Source organism: Schistocerca piceifrons, chromosome 3 (genome assembly GCF_021461385.2).
Source record: "Schistocerca piceifrons isolate TAMUIC-IGC-003096 chromosome 3, iqSchPice1.1, whole genome shotgun sequence".
NCBI lineage: Eukaryota > Metazoa > Arthropoda > Insecta > Orthoptera > Acrididae > Schistocerca > Schistocerca piceifrons.
The window spans coordinates 880,330,990-880,349,815 of NC_060140.1; the positions used below are offsets into that span (position 1 = coordinate 880,330,990).

The window sequence follows — 18,826 nt, forward strand, 5'->3', positions numbered from 1 at the left end:
CAGTAGTAGCCTAACATTTCCTCTCTGTCCTTCCGTATTCTGCATTTTATTCTTAAATTATTTTGTAATTCACTGACGTGGATTGAATCTTCCAGCAGTACAACATTCCTGTTTTGTACCTTTTATTCTATTTGTTAAATTACTACATAATTTACTAAGAAGCACCTTCCATTATCCATTTAGAGACCTGCTTATTAAATTATTGTATTATCTTTGCATACACACTCTATACATTTTATTATTCTCAGTTGTAGAACTTGCCAACATTCTTTTTCTATATTTAACTTTATTTTAATATGATGGTTTTTACTGTGTAATAGCACGTACAATGGTGCTCTCCAGCAGATGCACATTTGTTTTTATCTTAAACCGCATCATCACAAAACACATGGTAGTTTTAATAACACAGTACTAGATTGTACTGTAGTGATACATCCCACTCCTTGAATATCATGTCCTTAGTATGTCAGAAAAGAGACTTTCACAACTGGGTAGTCGATACGTGGTGAGCAACCCACTGTTGGGAGGCGATTTAAATTGCAGGTGCTGACACCAGAGCTAACGATCCAGTAACTGCACCGCAGTCAGCAGCAGACAGACAGCCCTACCTGCTTAGGTAGAAATAGCAGTTCCATGGAGCGGGTGGTGTGGAGAAGAGAGTTCCAAGAAGTCTATGAATGCAAAATGTCAAAGACAATGAATGTATTGCAACTGTTAATTATCAAATTGAATATAAGATCTGTTATGTACAGAGTACAGAGCGGAAGTATACGAGTCGGTAACTGTCCTCATTTTATCATGTATTGAGTCGTAATTTGAAGATAATATAATGAGGTGAATTGAATCTCACTTCTTAATTATGTGGTGGAGTGTATGAGAAGGAGAAGATAATTTTCAGCAGCTTTATCTCCTTTCTGTGAACATTAAACAAGAGCCAGCAATCTACTTTTGGTGCAGAATCTGTAACTGTAGATCCCCTTCCTCCACTAGGAGGCTGATGATCGTGGGGCTAGTCCAAAAGCTGCCAGTTGCTGAACGTGCCTCACAATGGTGTATCGGGTCCAGCACCTTTAATGTCAAAAGTGATGCCGAGTCATATGCGAGACTCCCGTAATCTGGACACGGCTGGACCAATGCTTTGTAGAGCTGTAGCAGAGTAGAGCAGTCCATGCTGCAGCTGGTGTTGCCAAGACATCAAAGAGCTTTGAACCCTGACCAACATGTCAACCAGGCAACAATGACCAGTCCCAAAAAACAAAGAGTGTCAACCACTCAGACTGGCCATTACGGTACAGAGCTAGATGAGGATGGGCCGTACGACACCAACAGTAATGCATAATATAGGTCTTGGCAGCCGAAAAATGGAAGCCACAAGTGAGAGCCCAAGATGGTGCTCAGCATATAGCTTGCTGCAGTCTGTGCTCAGCAATGCCCATAGCAGAAGAACAAAAAGTGCAAAAATCATCTGGCATACTATGAAGGCAACAGCATAAGCCCCACAGCCACCACCAGACCATTGATAGCCACTAAAAAGAAAGCGACATTCAGAACAAAACCTTGTGAAACTCAATTCTCCTGCAGCTGCAGAAAGCTCTTCAGATAGCGGACTCCAGGTGGACAAAATTATCTCCAGTATAGCAGTCTCAGCAAAAACCACCCCAGGTCGAAGCTGAAACGTCCCGGGATTAAATGATCCTTTACAGTCTTCGACTCGCCATACATTCAAGTAATTTGCAAAGGACACTGGTTAAAGTGATCAGATAATAGCTGTCCATCTTAACAGATGGTTTATATAAACATTGGGGTAACAATGTGTTCTTGGCACTGGGGTGGTTAAAAAGGGCAAGTAAATGAAGCTGGCTAACCACTGAGAGTGTTTAAGCATTTGGGTGGTCACCCGGTCCGGGAGACGAGCCATGGCAGGGTGGAGACCAAGGGTGCTGGCTAATTCCCTCTCACTAATGCAGGATTTTATAAGGCCCCAAGTGAAGAAGAACGAAAGATGAAGGGAGTAATTCCAGACAGTGTTTGAGAAGGCAGAATGCGAGCAGAGCAAAATTCTCCGTGACACAGTCTGGGCTGCTGAGGATAACACCATTCAAGGAGATTTCCAGGACACCTGTATGTGGACGGCAGCCAGAAATGCCTGATCTTTGCCAGTGCCTGCGAAGAGGGAGTAAGATAGAGGACTGATACACTGTACATTAGGATTTGTTTACTTTAATTAGGCTCAGATTTATTGGAAACTTTTAATTCCAAGACTAAGTATCAAGACTCTACAGTAGCTTAAAGCATAATGAGACATCTGGGATTTTCCTGTTTTGTTTAAATGATGTATGTTATTTTCGTTTCAGATCAGTAAACAATCAATGTTGTAAATATACTACAGATATCTGTTAGTCTCAGAAGAAAGTTGTGGACTATTTTATACCTGCTTTGGTTTGCATAGAACTATGCAGAAAGAATTTATAGTCTCAAATTGAACATGTTCAAATAAGATTTTGAAAAGTTCTCAGTAGAATACAAATTATGGATGGAGTAAAGATAAAAGTGCCCTCTAGAGTTGTGTTGAGCAATCAACAGGCACATGAACACAGAAATACTTGCTAAGCTTTCTGGAAGTGCCCTTGTTCAAAAGCCTATCAATGATTTATGTTTTTATTGTTGTTGCTGTGGTCTTCAGTCCAGAGACTTGTTTGATGCAGCTCTCCATGCTATCCTGTGCAAGCTTCTTCATCTCCCAGTACTTACTGCAACCTACATTCTTCTGTATCTGTTTAGTTTATTCATCCCTTTGTCTCCCTCTACGATTTTTACCCTCCAAGCTGCCCTCCAATACTAAACTGGTGATCCCTTGATGCCCCAGAATATGTCGTACCAAGCAATCCCTTCTTCTAGTCAAGTTGTGCCACAAATTTCTCTTCTCCCCATTTCGATTCAGTACCTCCTCATTTTACTGATATGGAGCCAAGATAAAGCGTCATTGAAATAATAATTTTGAATGTTGTTCCATGTGTATCTATGATTTGTATGTGGTTTATATGTTGTTGACTGGTCAACACTTCACTTATGTAGTGAATTGTTACTGCAGATGGGACTTAATGAAGGGCCCATAAACATACTGGTAAGACAGACATTCATAAAAAAGAGTGAAAAATTTCCATCAGAACATGGTACAACAATGAATTCAAAAAACACAGACCTTGCTCTGAAGGAAAACAGCATTTGCTGGAGCCGTTTCAACATTTCCATGAGTTATCTTCTCAGTTACATTCAGAAGCCGATGCTGTAGACCCTCCATGATTCCAGAGTCAAAATAGTCAAACATGCGAGCTGAAACGCAAAAAGGAAAGGCAATTAGTTTTGTCTTCAATGGTGGTATTGCCTAACAGGATTGCAGTTGAATTGAATAGACTTGAAAATTGTGTTCTGCAAGATATTTAAAATATAACTAGAAGGTTACAATATCTCAATATCAATTATCAAAACGTAATTAATTTTCATATTCACATCAATGTTACTGATATGGAGCCAAGATAAAGTGTCATTGAAATAATAATTTTGAATGTTGTTCCACGTGTATCTATGAACGAGAAATGAATATTTATGTAAATGCAATGTTCACAATTTTCTTGTCTGAAATGTCTGACAAAAAATTCGAGACTCCTGACTCATTGTTACTTTAAAAAATTTTCTGTAGGTCAATACATACGAGTGATGCACACGGATACGAAGAAGGGCAGTACAGTACTTAGAGGTCCCCATCCAGATGTCCCGAAAAGAACAGCACACGTGTCACCGACGGTTCACATTGTCCGGTAGAATATATATTTGTCTTTCCACTGAGAACGTTTGATTTGTCGAGAGTCACACGCAGTTATCAATTTTAGGACATGTTCTTAAATGAAAACAGCATCTGCATGTTTCATGTATATATTAACAGACATTGTGCAGTAGAGATTATTGAAATTTGGCTATGGTACCATTACAAAATTTTGCTTTTATCAAAATTTCTTTCTGCAGTGAAACTACCTCTCCAGTTCCTACAAAGATGTAATGAGAGGTGTTATTACTTGCATTACTTTATGGAGAACAGACTCCAAATTTATCAGAAAATTATAGGATCATACCAAAACCCATGGCAATTAAAGGGTACACTACAGTTGTGGGTTTGATTATCAATGGGTGCCAAAACCCTTTGAAAATTTTATAGCACTGGCACCTTTTGAGTAGCTCCACTGCAGCAGTCTTACAAACTCTTTAGCATTTTAAGCTCTCTCTTAATTCTGTTCAGCTTTTTGTTTCACAACATGAAATGTTTGTTACAATGACAAAATGCCCTCAGCTTACATAATGTCAAGGAAAATGTATTACTGAATTCTGCTTCGTTACAGGCTTGGTACAAAACTGCCCAAAAGGCATATACTTGCCTGCTACACATTTTCAACCATAACATACCATACACTCCAAACCAGCTTCCATAGACGTAAATCTCGAGACAACTGATATCTTAAAATAATAATAATAATAAAATCAGATCATTGGCTATGAGTGTACGTATATATCTTCATGATCCCTTATTAATACCGAAAGTCAGGCTTATATCCAGTCCAACTATGCCATTTTCAATGAGGTTGGTTCACTTAAAAAGGAAGCCTTATAAAGTTTCTTATTTGGTGCATTCAACACCATTCACTATGACAAACTTACATTCCTGTAATTTTGCTACTAATTAAAGATACAGAGTAAAGCTGAAACACCAAATTAAGTCAGAAATAATGAACTATTCAAATTACAATTGCAATTATTTTGATCACGATGCATGTGCATGTGATACTGATGAAAACACATTTCTAAATTCATGATCCATGCTGGAAAAAAAGAAAAATAAAAGAAACCACTTACACAATATTAATCTGGTGCTGAAAATGTCTTCACACACAAGACCAATCATAGGCTAGTATCTCTCTCTCTCTCTCTCTCTCTCTCTCTCTCTCTCTCTCTCTCTCTCTCTCTCTCTCTCCCCCCCCCCCTCCCCCCTCTCCCTCCTGCCCCCTCACCCATCTTGCATTTCTCTCTCTCTCTCTCTCTCTCTCTCTCTCTCTCTCTCTATCTCTCTCTCTCTGAGATTTCAAACAAGACATAACATGATCTTTTCTCTGCTCACTACTCTTGAACTTCCTCTTTCTTGTCCTTTCCAGATAAAGAGTTATTGCTGAAATTAATATTTTGTGTGTTAAGAGTCTTTCACAGCAACATGACTAAATAAAATCATCTCAGTTCTGAATGCACATTAACTGAATTAGAATCCACAGTTTCAACAGCTGTCAGTGCTGTCATCTTCAGGAGTTAAAACTGTTCACTACTGGAGCATCAATGTATCCTCCTCCTACACCAGTTACATCAATAAATAATTTCCATTCCTGAAAATGATAGCAGTGACAGTTGTAAGTGTTTAGAAATGCCTCAGTTTATTCAAACAAATATTATGTTACCAGTAAAAGATAAATCAGCAGAAACGAAAGAACTGCACGGACACTATGTTGCACACTGACTCCCAAAAGGCCACATCACCAAGTGCTCGAATTGGCTTACAATGATGATGAATAGATAAATGACAATGATTTCACGTAACTGATGAATAGGAAAGAAGATAGATTAGTGTTTAACATTCCATCGACAATGGGATCATTACATACAGTCTAATTGAAGAAGCAGTAGCTCTTTTTTTTATTAGTAACTATCATGGATAATTTAATAGCTCACATTAAGATATATATAAGCACAGATGGTTGGCTAGTTAGTTGGTTGGTTGCGTGTTCCATTGATCAATCGCACGGTACGGTAGCCGTTATGATGTGGAACGTGTCAAATGCACAAGAAATGCACACACACACACACACACACACACACACACACACACACACACACACTTCCATCACACATATACAGACACAGGCAGACATGTGTAAATTCAAAAAGGTTGGGCAGAGATGTCAGTCGAGGCGGAAGTACAGAGGCAAAGATGTTGATGAATGGCAGGTGAGGTACGAGGGGTGGCAACTTGAAATTATCCCATTACCCACCAGCAGGCCTCAACCTCCGCTGATTTTTTTCTGTTTTTTTTTCTATTATTTACTCCATTTTCTTAAATGGCACAAAATACATATACTATATTTATAGATTTATTTATTCCTATTCAAGAATTCATCTATGGCATAGAAGGAGTTGTCAAGGCGATACGACTTCAATTTATTTTTGAAGCTGTCTGTCTGTCTGTCTGTCTGTCTGTCTATCTATCTGTCTGACATCTTATTTCACCTGGTAATTTGACAAAAAATTTTAATGCAGCATATTTTACCCCTGTCTGTGTCAAAGATAGGTTGAGTAAAGGACAGTGTAAGCCTTTCTTTTTTCTGGTATTATAATCATGAATGTCACTGTGGTTTTTAAACTGGTCCATGTTGTTGAGAACAAATTTCTCAAGTGAGTAGACATATTGTGAGGCTGTTGTAAGAATTCCAAGTCTTTTAAAAAGATGCCTACAAGATGTGCGGCTATGAACCCCACTCTACTCTACTTTCTTTTGAGCACTGAATACTTTTTGTCTAAATGTTGAGTTACTCCAAAATATTATTCTGTATGACATCAGAGAGTGAAAGTATCCGAAGTACGTTAGCTTACTAATCTCTATATCATTAAAATTGGGAATTATTCTGATTGCAAAACTTGCTGAACTTAGTCACTTTAGAAGATCCAAAATATGAATTTTCCAATTCAGATTCTCATCTATGTGTACACCCAAAAACTTAGTATGGTCTACCCTGTCTAAAGACTTCTGATGATGTGTTATATTTATTGAAGGAACTGTCCTTTTTGCAGTAGAAAATTGGATGTACTGTGTTTTTTCAAAGTTTAGAGCAAGCCCAGTTGCAGAAAACCAATTAATGACTTTTCCAAAGACCTTATTTGTATCATTTTCAATTTGAATTTCTTTTTTGGGTTAATAATGATGCTTGTATCATCAGCAAACAGTGTCAGTTCAGCTTCCTGTCTCAGATAGGAAGGGAGATCATTCACATATACGAAGAACAGAAGGGGACCCATGATTGAACCCTGTGGACACCTAATGTAATTTCATCCCAGTTAGATGAAGTGGCCAACTTGCGAGTCACTTGACCCATATAAGGAAACTTTTTGCTTCCTGTTCTGTAGATATGACTTAAACCACTCACATGCTATTCCACTTATACCATATAATTGTAATTTCTGTAACATATGTCGTGGTTCACACAATCAAATGCTTTGGACAAGTCACAGAAAATTCCTATTGGTGACATTTTGCTATTTAAGGGCACTCTTATGTGGACAGTGAAATTGTATATTGTGTCTCAGTGGAACAGCATTTTTGAAATTCGAACTGTGATTTACTAAGTACCCCATTACTGCTGAGATGGCTAACCAATTGAGTACATTACTTTCTCCAAGATTTTTGAAAATGCTGTAAGCAAGGATACTGTCCAATAATTATTGGTATCTGTGGTGTCACCCTTTTTATAGAGAGGCCTAACAATGGCATATTTCAACCCATCTGGGAAAATACCTTGAGTCAGTGATGCATTACACATGTGTCTCAGAACATCAGCTGTAATTGCTCCAGATTGTTTTAATATCTTATTAGATATGTCATCTACTCCTACAGAATATTTATTTTTCAAATATTTAATAATTTTAATTATTTCACAAGAGGTAGTTAGGTGAAACTTCATCTAATTTTTTTCAAAACAGACTCTTCCATGTACTGCCTAGCTTTTTCTTTTGAACTGTTCTCACCAATTTTTCTCCTGGAAATGGTTGTTAAATACATTAGCTACTTGTGTACTGTTGGTTAGGATGGTCTCTTTCTCTGTAACAGTAATACAACCTACCCCCAGTGGTTACTCTTCCTGTCTCCCTTCTAACAGCATTCCATATTGATTTGATTTTATTGCCAGAGTTGTTAATTTCTTCTCTAACATACATATTTCTTTATTTCCTTACAACTTTTCTCAGTATGTTACAATAATTTTTATAGTGTAAAACTACTACTGGATCTTTACTAGTTCTTGCTGTCTCACACAGTTTTATTTTTCTTTCTGAAGACACTTTAATACCTGTAGCAATCCAAGTTTTCTTTGAAAAGTGTATGGTGATACAGTTAGTAATTTTCTTTGGGAAACAATGTTCAAAGAGGGATATATCATTAGCATTTGGTTCATTATACACATCTTCGCAATTAACATATCTTAAGCTTTCTCTTAAGTGCTGTATAGATACCGGGTTGAGGAACCTCACACTTTTACATAATGGTTTCTGAACTGTCCACCCTGCTAGGTTTTGTAAGTCCATCAGTTGTGCATCGTGGTCTACCAGTCCATTTACCACAGGGAAAGCACGTGTTTGTTTTACATCCTCTTCCTGTGCAAACATGGTATCTATTAGCATGCTACTGTCCTGAGCTATACGTGTACAGAAATTGATCACTGATTCTAAGTTATATGTTGTTAATAACACTTCTAGTTCACTTTTCCTCTTGGAATTACTTAGAATGTTTACATTGAAGTCACCACAGATTAATAACTTCTTCTTTTTGTCTGACCGACAGCATAATAAGGAGTCATATTTTTTTTATGAACAGCTCCCAGTCTCCTAATGGGGACCTGTACACTGTTGCTAATATCAGTACTACATTATCTAGCTGCAGTTCACATGCACAAACCTCAAAGTGCTGATCAACACAAAACTTGCTTACTTCTGCAGTTTTGCATTTATACCCTTTATCCATCCTAGATCTAAAAGTGTAAGATGCTAAATTATACCCACTTATACTGACACTATCCATGTCCACAGTTACATGGTGTTCAGACAGACGAAGTATATCAATCTCATTCTTATTTTTGACATCATCTAAATACACTAATAGCTCATCTACTTTATTTTTTATTCCCCTGATATTTTGATTAAGTATGTTGATACTGCCCTTAGCTTTACCCCTATCAACTCTATGTGAAGTTTCTTTTAATCTATTTACCTTAATTGTCATCTGTCTGGACTTTTGCTTTAACCTAAAAAAAACCTGTCTGCCTGGACCCATTAACCACAGTATTAAGCAGTAGAGCAATATTTTATTGTGTATGCACTGTACAAATTGAGTTTCTAATATTTGCTTCTCTTCTGCTATTTATCATTGCACTTTTCACATCTCTGAAAGTTCTTCTTCTCAACAGGATCTGTGGAACGTGATTAATGGGAATTCAAATTCAGTTAACATGCTTTCAAAACAAACGTGATTTCATTCACTGTTGTTGTTGTTGTCGTCATCCACTGCACTTCCATTTTTTACCATAAGGGTAGTTTCTTTCATAATTTAGGCTTAAAAATGTGTATTATATTTTCAATATAATTATAGCCAGTACTATTTCAACTGATGAGTAATGATGTTATTGTGATTATTAGTTAATGTGTTCAGAAATTTCTTTTCTTGGCTAAGCAAATTGCATCTTCCACCTAACAGCTTTATGTTGAACTCTACAAATTGTCACCAAAAGGCATTCAGTATGTACCTGAAAGACAAGAGAGAAAAATTCAAGGGACAGCCACAGCTTATTGTCACTTCTATTTAAATGCACTGCTCAATGCTGGCAAGCATCAGAAGATCGTTGATGCAGTCAATGGTAGAGAACACTGTCGGACATAAGCACATACACTGATGAATCTCAAGCACACTTGACAGTAACAATCAATAATTCATAACAAATTTAAGAGCCCAGGCATACTTGACAAAACACAAGTTCTTACACACATGAAGGAAACACACTGCTAGTCACTGTAAGGAGATTTTACAAAAATAAAACAAAAATCTGATAAATATTATGCAACACACTGTACTGATAGGTTTAGGTACACACATTAAACAGGAAATTGCCTAAACGCCCAACACCTTCTTACCTTGCGTTACATAAACAGCAATTCAGAGGTGCAAAAAGCAATTCTTTAAGAGCAGAGTAATTATTTATTTCAATGTATGACTGGCACTACTGCCCACAATTCTGGAAGCATCAAAACTCTTGCTATGTTATGCAGTGTGCCAAAACTCTGAGAAAATTTTTCACATGGCACTTAATGCTGTGCTTTAAATAGGGGATATTACTGACACGTCAATCGTAAGAACAAAATCACTCTCAGAAATATCACACCAGATAAAATAAAATTAACAAAGACCACAGATTCCCTCCTACAGAGTTGAGACAGTTAAGGATGACAATTCAAGAAATAGCAAGGTAAGACATGAACTACAAACTCTTGCACACACAAGGGAAGTCCCTAGATGGATCGACTTTTGAAACCATCTGCACAGTGGTGCAGTATGGGGTCCCAGGTATTCCACCTTGGAGCCATCCACTCTAGTGGGCCGTCATTTGTGAATTATCAATGAAAATTAATTCTGCGTGATGCACTAGAGCCTTAAAAATAACAACATTTGAGAGCAGCTGACGTGTTGAAGGTCGTTGGTCTGTACTGCATCAAATGCTATTAAATTTTTATTTTTAAGTCTTTATTAAAATGACTGACCTTTATTTTTATGCAATAAATTAGTTCAAATGTAATTTCTTTTTATTTGTAACCTTATCATGGAGTAGTGAGAGCAGTAACACATTATATAACAAAGTATTTGTAAATAGGCTGGAAAAGCTATGAGCACTGTGGAAGTTAGTCCACTAAAATGTACTCCTCTGTGTCAGCTGTGTGAGGTTTATTTTAGTTATCAGTTGAAAAATAAAATTAAAAAAATCTTTAGGAGTGCATCCAAATTACTTCAAGATAAAAGCAAAATTGCTAAAGATGAAGATCTGCTGTGTGGACACTATATTGTGGCAGTTTTAGGTGGTGGGGTATTTTGAACTGTGGGTGTATAAGATACCAGTAGATGTCAGGCCTGAACAACCACTGCCAAATGCAGCAAACAGTTGCGCTGCAGCCACTTCAAACTGCTTTGTGTACTGTAGTTTGAGACTAACCCTGATGCATAAAGGGATTCGAATGAGACTCTCACGGCAAGAAAAGAAATCAGCAATTCCTGTGACTTATGTCAGTTGTTCTTTTGTGGAAGCACAGAACACAGAGAGGGAGGCACAGCTTACTCCACTGCACCACTCCTCTGCCCTCGGCCAGTCTAAGTTCTCGTTTGTTTACAGTCATGGCCGACTGCCACGATATACTGTCTGCATAATATCCAAAATCCATTCATTTGTTCACTGGATTCTGTGTGTAAGAGCATTTAGTAATATGACACGGTATGTTTGACTGTTTGTTTAATGATTACCACCCAATAAAAGTGCATCTCATAATGCAAAAAATTTTATGATTACTGCACAGCAATTTAAATATTGGCACATTATTTAATTTTTTGTTTTTCAGTTGATGGATTGGTGTTTTAATAATTAAAGATTACAATACAGATAAATAAAAATAGTTAAAAATCACACAAATAAGGAACCCAAATTTTAAAAAAATACGAGGAAATATGTGATTGAATAAAAAACTTAATACAAGTAATAAAAAACTTAATACAATTATTAATATGACAAAGCAAACAACAAGAAATAAATATGCATTTGAACCAATTAATTGAATAAAAATAACAATAAAAGTAATTTCAATAAATATTTAAAAATAAAAATTTAAAAGCATCAAATGGGTATTGATCTTAACAATGTGAAACAACAATAAAAAAACCTTTGCCTCATATGGAATGTTGCCACTTTCAGCATGTCAACATTAAGTCTCAACCATTATGCTATAAAACCTCTCTCAAAAGGGCTATAGTGCATCACGTAAAATTCTTTTTGATGAATTATAAACAAAGGCCCACTAGGGTGGGCTGCTGCAGGGTGTGATGCCTGGGACCCTAACCTACTCCATTGTGTAGGTAGTTTTAAAAGTTGACACAACACCCCTCGCGACCTCCCATTGTCAGATTCATACTTTTCACAACTGACAGGAAGCACATAGCAACAATGAATTTCATGTGAACTAGTGGTAAAAGTAAGTGTGTGAAAACCGAGAGGCTGCGTAATCTAATTTCGGTCGGACCACAGATTTTTCAGTCTTTACTTTAACCTAGCTTTCGCCTCTCAATGATGTGAGGAGTATCCAGTTAAAACACATGGTTCAGATCCTAAATTAAACTGTAGGTCCCCTTTCCCCGGTTGGGTAAGTGGGGTAGATCAGGGAGAGACAAGTCGACAAAGTAGCATCCGATATAAAGACTTGCACCAGGGCACTGATGCATATGAAATAATAATAATATGGTTATAATAGAGGGAAAGATTCAACGTAGGAAATATATATCTAAAAACAAAGATGATGTGACTTACCAAATGAAAGTGCTGGCAGGTCGACAGACACACAAACAAACACAAACATACACACAAAATTCAAGCTTTCGCAACAAACTGTTGCCTCATCAGGAAAGAGGGAAGGAGAGGGAAGGAGAGGGAAAGACGAAAGGATGTGGATTTTAAGGGAGAGGGTAAGGAGTCATTCCAATCCCGGGAGCGGAAAGACTTACCTTAGGAGGAAAAGAGGACGGGTATACACTCGCGCGCGCACACACACACACACACACACACACACACACACACACACACACACACACACACACACACATATCCATCCACACATATACAGACACAAGCAGACATATATCAAATATGTCTGCTTGTGTCTGTATATGTGTGGATGGATGTGTGTGTGTGTGTGTGTGTGTGTGTGTGTGTGTGTGTGTGTGTGTGTGTGTGTGTGTGCGTGCGTGCGCGCGCGCGAGTGTATACCCGTCCTCCTTTCCCCCTAAGGTAAGTCTTTCCGCTCCCGGGATTGGAATGACTCCTTACCCTCTCCCTTAAAATCCACATCCTTTCGTCTTTCCCTCTCCTTCCCTCTTTCCTGATGAGGCAACAGTTTGTTGCGAAAGCTTGAATTTTGTGTGTATGTTTGTGTGTCTGTCGACCTGCCAGCACTTTCATTTGGTAAGTCACATCATCTTTGTTTTTAGATATATAATAATAATAATAATAATAATAATAATAATAATAATGTAAATCTTTCTGTTGCTGAATGTATTTGATGTATTCTATATTTGTGGTATTGTGATCGTGTAAGTGTATTGAGTGCTTCTACGTATGTGTTACTACATTTCACTACTCCAAATGAGTAGGTCAATATTGGTATAGCATAAGTATTTATAGCTTTTGGCTTGTTTCTTGCTGTCATTTCTGTTTTCAATATTTTTGTTAGTCTTTGTCTATATTTTTCTTTTAGTTCTTCTTTAATATTCGTATTATCTATTCCTATTTTTTGTCTGCATCCTAGATATTTATTGGCATCTGTTTTTTCCATCGCTTCTATGCAGTCGCTGTGGTTATCCAATATGTAATCTTGTTTAGTATGTTTTCCCTTGGCTATGCTATTTTTCTTACATTTGTCTGTTCCAAAAGCCATATTTATATCATTGCTGAATACTTCCGTTATCTTTAGTAATTGGTTGAGTAGTTGATTTATTGCTGCCAGTAGTTCTAGATCATAAATGTATAGCAAATGTGTGATTTTGTGTTGGTATGTTCCAGTAATATTATATCCATAATTTGTATTATTTAGCATGTTGGATAGTGGGTTCAGAGCAAGGCAGAACCAGAAAGGACTTAATGAATCTCTTTGGTATATCTCACGCTTAATCTGTATTGGCTGTGATGTGATATTATTTGAATTTGTTTGGCTGTTAAGTGTGGTTTTCCATTTGTCATTACTATGTTTAGGAACTGTATCAATTTAGGATCTACTTTGTATATTTCCAATATTTGTAGTAACCATGAGTGGGGTACACTGTCAAAAGCTTTTTGGTAGTCAATGTATGCGTAGTGTAGTGACCTTTGTTTAGTTTTAGCTTGATATGTCACCTCCGCATCTGTTATCAGTTGCTCTTTACATCCCCGTGCTCCTTTGCAACAGCCTTTTTGTTCTTCATTTATAATTTTGTTCTGTGTTGTATGTGTCATTAATTTCTGTGTAATGACTGAAGTTAATATTTTGTATATTGTTGGTAGGGGGCGATATTTTGCTGGGTTTGCTGTGTCTGCTTGATCTTTAGGTTTCAGATAAGTTATTCCATGTGTAAGTGTATCAGGGAATGTGTATGGGTCTGCAATGTAACTGTTAAATAATTTAGTTAGATGTGAATGTGTTGAGGTGAACTTCTTTAGCCAGAAATTTGCTATTTTATCTTTTCCAGGGGCTTTCCAATTGTGAGTAGAATTAATTACTTGGGTGATTTCATGTTGCAAAATTATCACTTCAGGCATTTGTGGTATCATCTTGTATGTATCTGTTTCCGCTTGTATCCACCGTGCATGTCTGTTATGCTGTACTGGGATTGACCATATGTTGCTCCAGAGGTGTTCCATGTCTTATGTTTGGTGGATTGTCTATTTTAACGTGTGTGTTATCTATTGTCTGGTAAAATTTCTTTTGGTTTGTGTTCAATGTTTGGTTTTGTTTCCTTCTATTTATCATCATCATCATCATCATCATCATCACCACCACCACATATGGATCAGTGCCCTATCAACTACAGGAGTCATACCACACAATATCCACCAGTACATCAACGCAATACAGCTACATCCAAACGTATATATACAACTACAGAAATTTGTAATTATTGATACATGTTCAGTTACCCTAAAGTCCCTAAATGCAATGTAACATACCGTACAGTTAAAAGGAAGTCGCGCTTTATCAAGGTCCGCGTCACTTTCCATTTTTAACCAGACATAACGTCTGAGAAAGGAAATAAATAAATAAATAATAATAATAATAATAATAATAATAATAATAATAATTAGTGATATTCATTAGAGAGGCTTTTTTTAAGGATGTAAGATCATGCTGGATTCTATATGACAAACTATGCAAATTAAATGAAAATGGCCAAACTCTCAGCTCTGTATAACTTCATAGTTGCTTACAATGAACTTGTAATGCTGTAACTATAGAGCCTTCCTCGCAGTACATTTGAAACTGGACCATGCATATAAATAACTTTTTCTGATAATTTTGAAAACTGAATGCCAGAGAAACTAACTATTACCCCAAATGCAGAACCAACAGAACGCTATTTCAAAGGAAAAAAGAAAAAGAAGAAAAATTGAATTTCTAGCAGATGGAAGAAAGAGACCGTAACACAAAATTATATTGTGTGACAATTTTTTTTACAGACCACTATGCTGGCCGATAGATATTGACACTCTAGATAATGATTATGTTATCTTCACAGTACCTAACCACATCCCTCCATATTCTATTATTGTTGGCACCTGATTCTGCAGACCAGGTTGTCCTACATTATTAACAGTTACATCTGATTGTGTCAGCTAAGTTATCATATCATATTTTATCAAAAACTATGGTTCCTGTATTTATTACATAAAAGTAAAGCAGTCTTCAGTCTAAATACTGTATTGAAATCCACAGTGCCTTATTAGTCGTGGTGCTATTTAAGGTTGTATGCCGTTGCCTTCCTCCGACCTCTGAACTGACTTACCCAGCCAGCTGTAAGGGGATCTACAGATTAACGTGGATTCCGACCACAGCACAACTGACTCAAACTTTGCCAGAAGTGAAAGAAGTGATGAATAACATAACAATTTTAGGACTGACTAGGGATGAGCCCGAGACCTCAGGATCTGTAGTCCGGGAATGTATTACTGTGCCATCGATCCACACTTATCTAATATACGATCAATATAGAATTTTTGATACTTTTATTACTAACAATGTGATACATTAACAATAAAATGATTTAGCTTAGTACTCTCACAAGTGCAGGTTGCAGCAGCTGACAACCACATCACGCAATTGCCTTCCTGAAAAATGCATCACACCATGGAAGGATCAGAGGCCTTACCTGACCAAGGTTGTCGTCGATAGCGTAACTTCTTCCCATTGCGCCGGAAGAGTTTATTGCTCACATTTTCCGGAGTACGTCGCGCACTACCGCCACTGCCACTCGATTCCGTCTGGTTGAAGTGGCTATTGACGTGCCGCTCTAGTGTCGTCTGCAATGCATCACATTTTTAAATTACTGTCTCGTATTGTTTTACTCCATTTTGATGAAGTTCAAGTGCAATGAATTTGCCCATCTCCACCCCTCCCCCCCCCTTCCCACCTTTCACACACCCAGTCCATCAATGCTGAAAAACTTGATTGATGTGGAATGAGTATGGTATACATTAGTAAAAGGTTATTTAATTGTATAATTTAAAAAGAAAGATGCTGCTCTGGAAAAAGCTGTCACTTCGTCAGTTATAGAATTTTAATGTCCTGATGAATTTTGTAATTACGTAAGGCATTATACAGGATGTCACACTCAAACCTTCCCGATTTCAAGGACCCAGCAGACAAAACCACAGTAGATACGACAATGAAAAATGCACCACATTGTAGAGCATCTCAAAGAATTTATATTCCCACGTCAGAAGTGCCAAGTATCGTCGCGAGAGAACAGCATGGTCGCATGAAGTGAAAATGATGACTACACAGCAGCGCGCACAAGCAGTGGTGCAGTTTGCAGAGACAAAATCGCCAATTACTGTGCAAAGAAATTATCGTCATGTGTATGAATGTGATACACCTGACGTGAAAACAATTAAGGAATGGTATTGGAAGTTTCTGGCAACAGGAAGTGTTCTGAAACATTCTGGCGGTGCACGTTACGGAATTTCAGAAGAGACAGTGGAGGACATCAGAGAAATGTTCCTCAAAAGCCCACGTAAGTCAATTCATCGAGCATCTAGGCAACCTGATGTACCTCAAACAACATTGCATCATGTAGTTCACCAGAGTCTTTGTATGTGTGTTTACGAAGTGCATATTCTGCAACATCTGATGTGGAATGACAAACCATGCCAACAACGATTTGCTGCAGATATGCTGCAGTGTATTGATATGGATGCCAGCTTCTCAGGAAGATGTTTGTTATCAGAGGAGGCAACCTTTCATCTACCAGGAAGGGTTAATAGGCATAATATTTGAATTTGAGGTTCGCAAAACCCACACGTTGTCATTGAACATGTTCATGATAGCCCTAAACTGTCTGATGCGGGCTAATGCATGACAGGATTGTTCGACCATTGTTCTTTGTGGAACAGACAGTGAATGGGTCAGTGTATCTGGACATGTTGGAGCAGTTTGTGTACCCTCAGACTTCCAACCCAACAACATTTTTCAACAAGATGGAGCTCCGCAACATTGGTCAACGCCTGTTCGCAAGTTCCTGGATAGGAAATTCCCCAATCGTTGGATCGGACCCATTGTCTGGCGACCATGCTCACCTGACATTAAGCCACTTGATTTCTTCATGTGGGGATTCATGAAGAACCACGTGTAGGTGACCAAAGTGGATGATATTCCTCCAATGCAACATCGTATCACTAATGCGACTGCAACAATAACAGAGGAAATGTTACGAAGAACTTGGGAAGAAATTGTACATACACTCAGTATTCTTTGTGCTACAAATGGTTCTCATGTAGAGGTGTATTGAAGACAAATTAATTCTTTGACATGCTGTACAATGTGGTGCAATTTTCATTGCTGTATCTACTGTGTTTTTTTTTTTTTCTCCTAGGTCTTTGAAATCCAGGTGGTTTGAGTGGGACACCCTGCATTTTCAAAACTTAAGTCTATTGGTAGTTCCTGCTGTGTCGGCACAAATAAAATTAATGTAACTGTATTTCATGGCCATTAGTGAGTGCAACATTTCCTCCCACTGTGAGAAACTAATAATTTAATTTGGTGAGCAATGAATTGAAAACGTCACCATTTACGCCAGAGCTATTTTGTTAGTTTCTTAAATAATAATAATAATAATAATAATAATAATAATAATAATAATAATAATAATAATAATAATAATAATAATAATAATGTTTTTGATAATATTCCGATTTTTTTAAATTTTTTGCCTCACTCCGAGCATTCATTTTGTGCACGAGATTCACTTTGGAATAACAGACAGGAGAATGTAACGGTACTGGTGGCATTTGAGTGTCAAGTATTGACTACAGCATGGTCTCTGGATTAGGTAGAGCAATTCTAGTGAAAGGTGCTTTAATCCCAAAGTTATCTGTCTTATTAATGTCTCTCAATTTTTCCTGTAATTTCTTTCTAAAATCTGTGATTGGGTCATTTTTAATCATTCTGTGACACTAAAAAGTAAAATGACTAGCACCTGAGACAGCTCCTACTTCCTTCCAACAGAGTTTTGCTTTTATATTTATTTTATTTTACCTGTAGAATGCTGTCTTCAATTAATGATAAAAATATTTTAGTGAATGTACTTCAACCAACTGTTAGTGATATGGACAGATGCACAAAAGAAAAACACTATATTCAACCAACTATGTGAGAAGGTGAGGAGGAGAAGATATTTCATAATACTTGCAAAGTAAAATAACAAAATCTGAAATTTAATACAGTATTTAGAATATTGCACATAAAGGAATAAACTGAATGTAATTTGTACTGCACTAATTTCAATTTTTACAACTACCACTGTACTTCTTTACACTATTTTTAACATATTTATGAAATTTATAATCTGCTACATTTCCTCAAAAAACGTTTTGCTGCTTTACTTCTTTTCTGATAGCACTTGTGCTCTACCACCGGTCAAATGTTCACTCATGTCTCAAACTACACTCATGCTCATAAATTAAGGATAATGCTGATA

General features: G+C 37.1%; 1 protein-coding gene across 4 annotated transcripts in view; it reads right to left on the reverse strand.

Annotated features, from left to right (window-relative positions):
- Positions 1 to 18,826, reverse strand: part of LOC124788244 (zinc finger protein jing) — a 214,550-nt gene that overhangs the window by 10,461 nt on the left and 185,263 nt on the right. For all 4 annotated transcript variants that reach the window (XM_047255427.1, XM_047255430.1, XM_047255429.1 and 1 more), the window contains exons 4-5: positions 16,001 to 16,151; positions 3,203 to 3,333 (exon numbers count right to left, since the gene is read on the reverse strand). In XM_047255427.1, the coding sequence (XP_047111383.1) occupies positions 3,203 to 3,333; positions 16,001 to 16,151 (282 nt within the window). The remainder of the gene's footprint in view (positions 1 to 3,202; positions 3,334 to 16,000; positions 16,152 to 18,826) is intronic.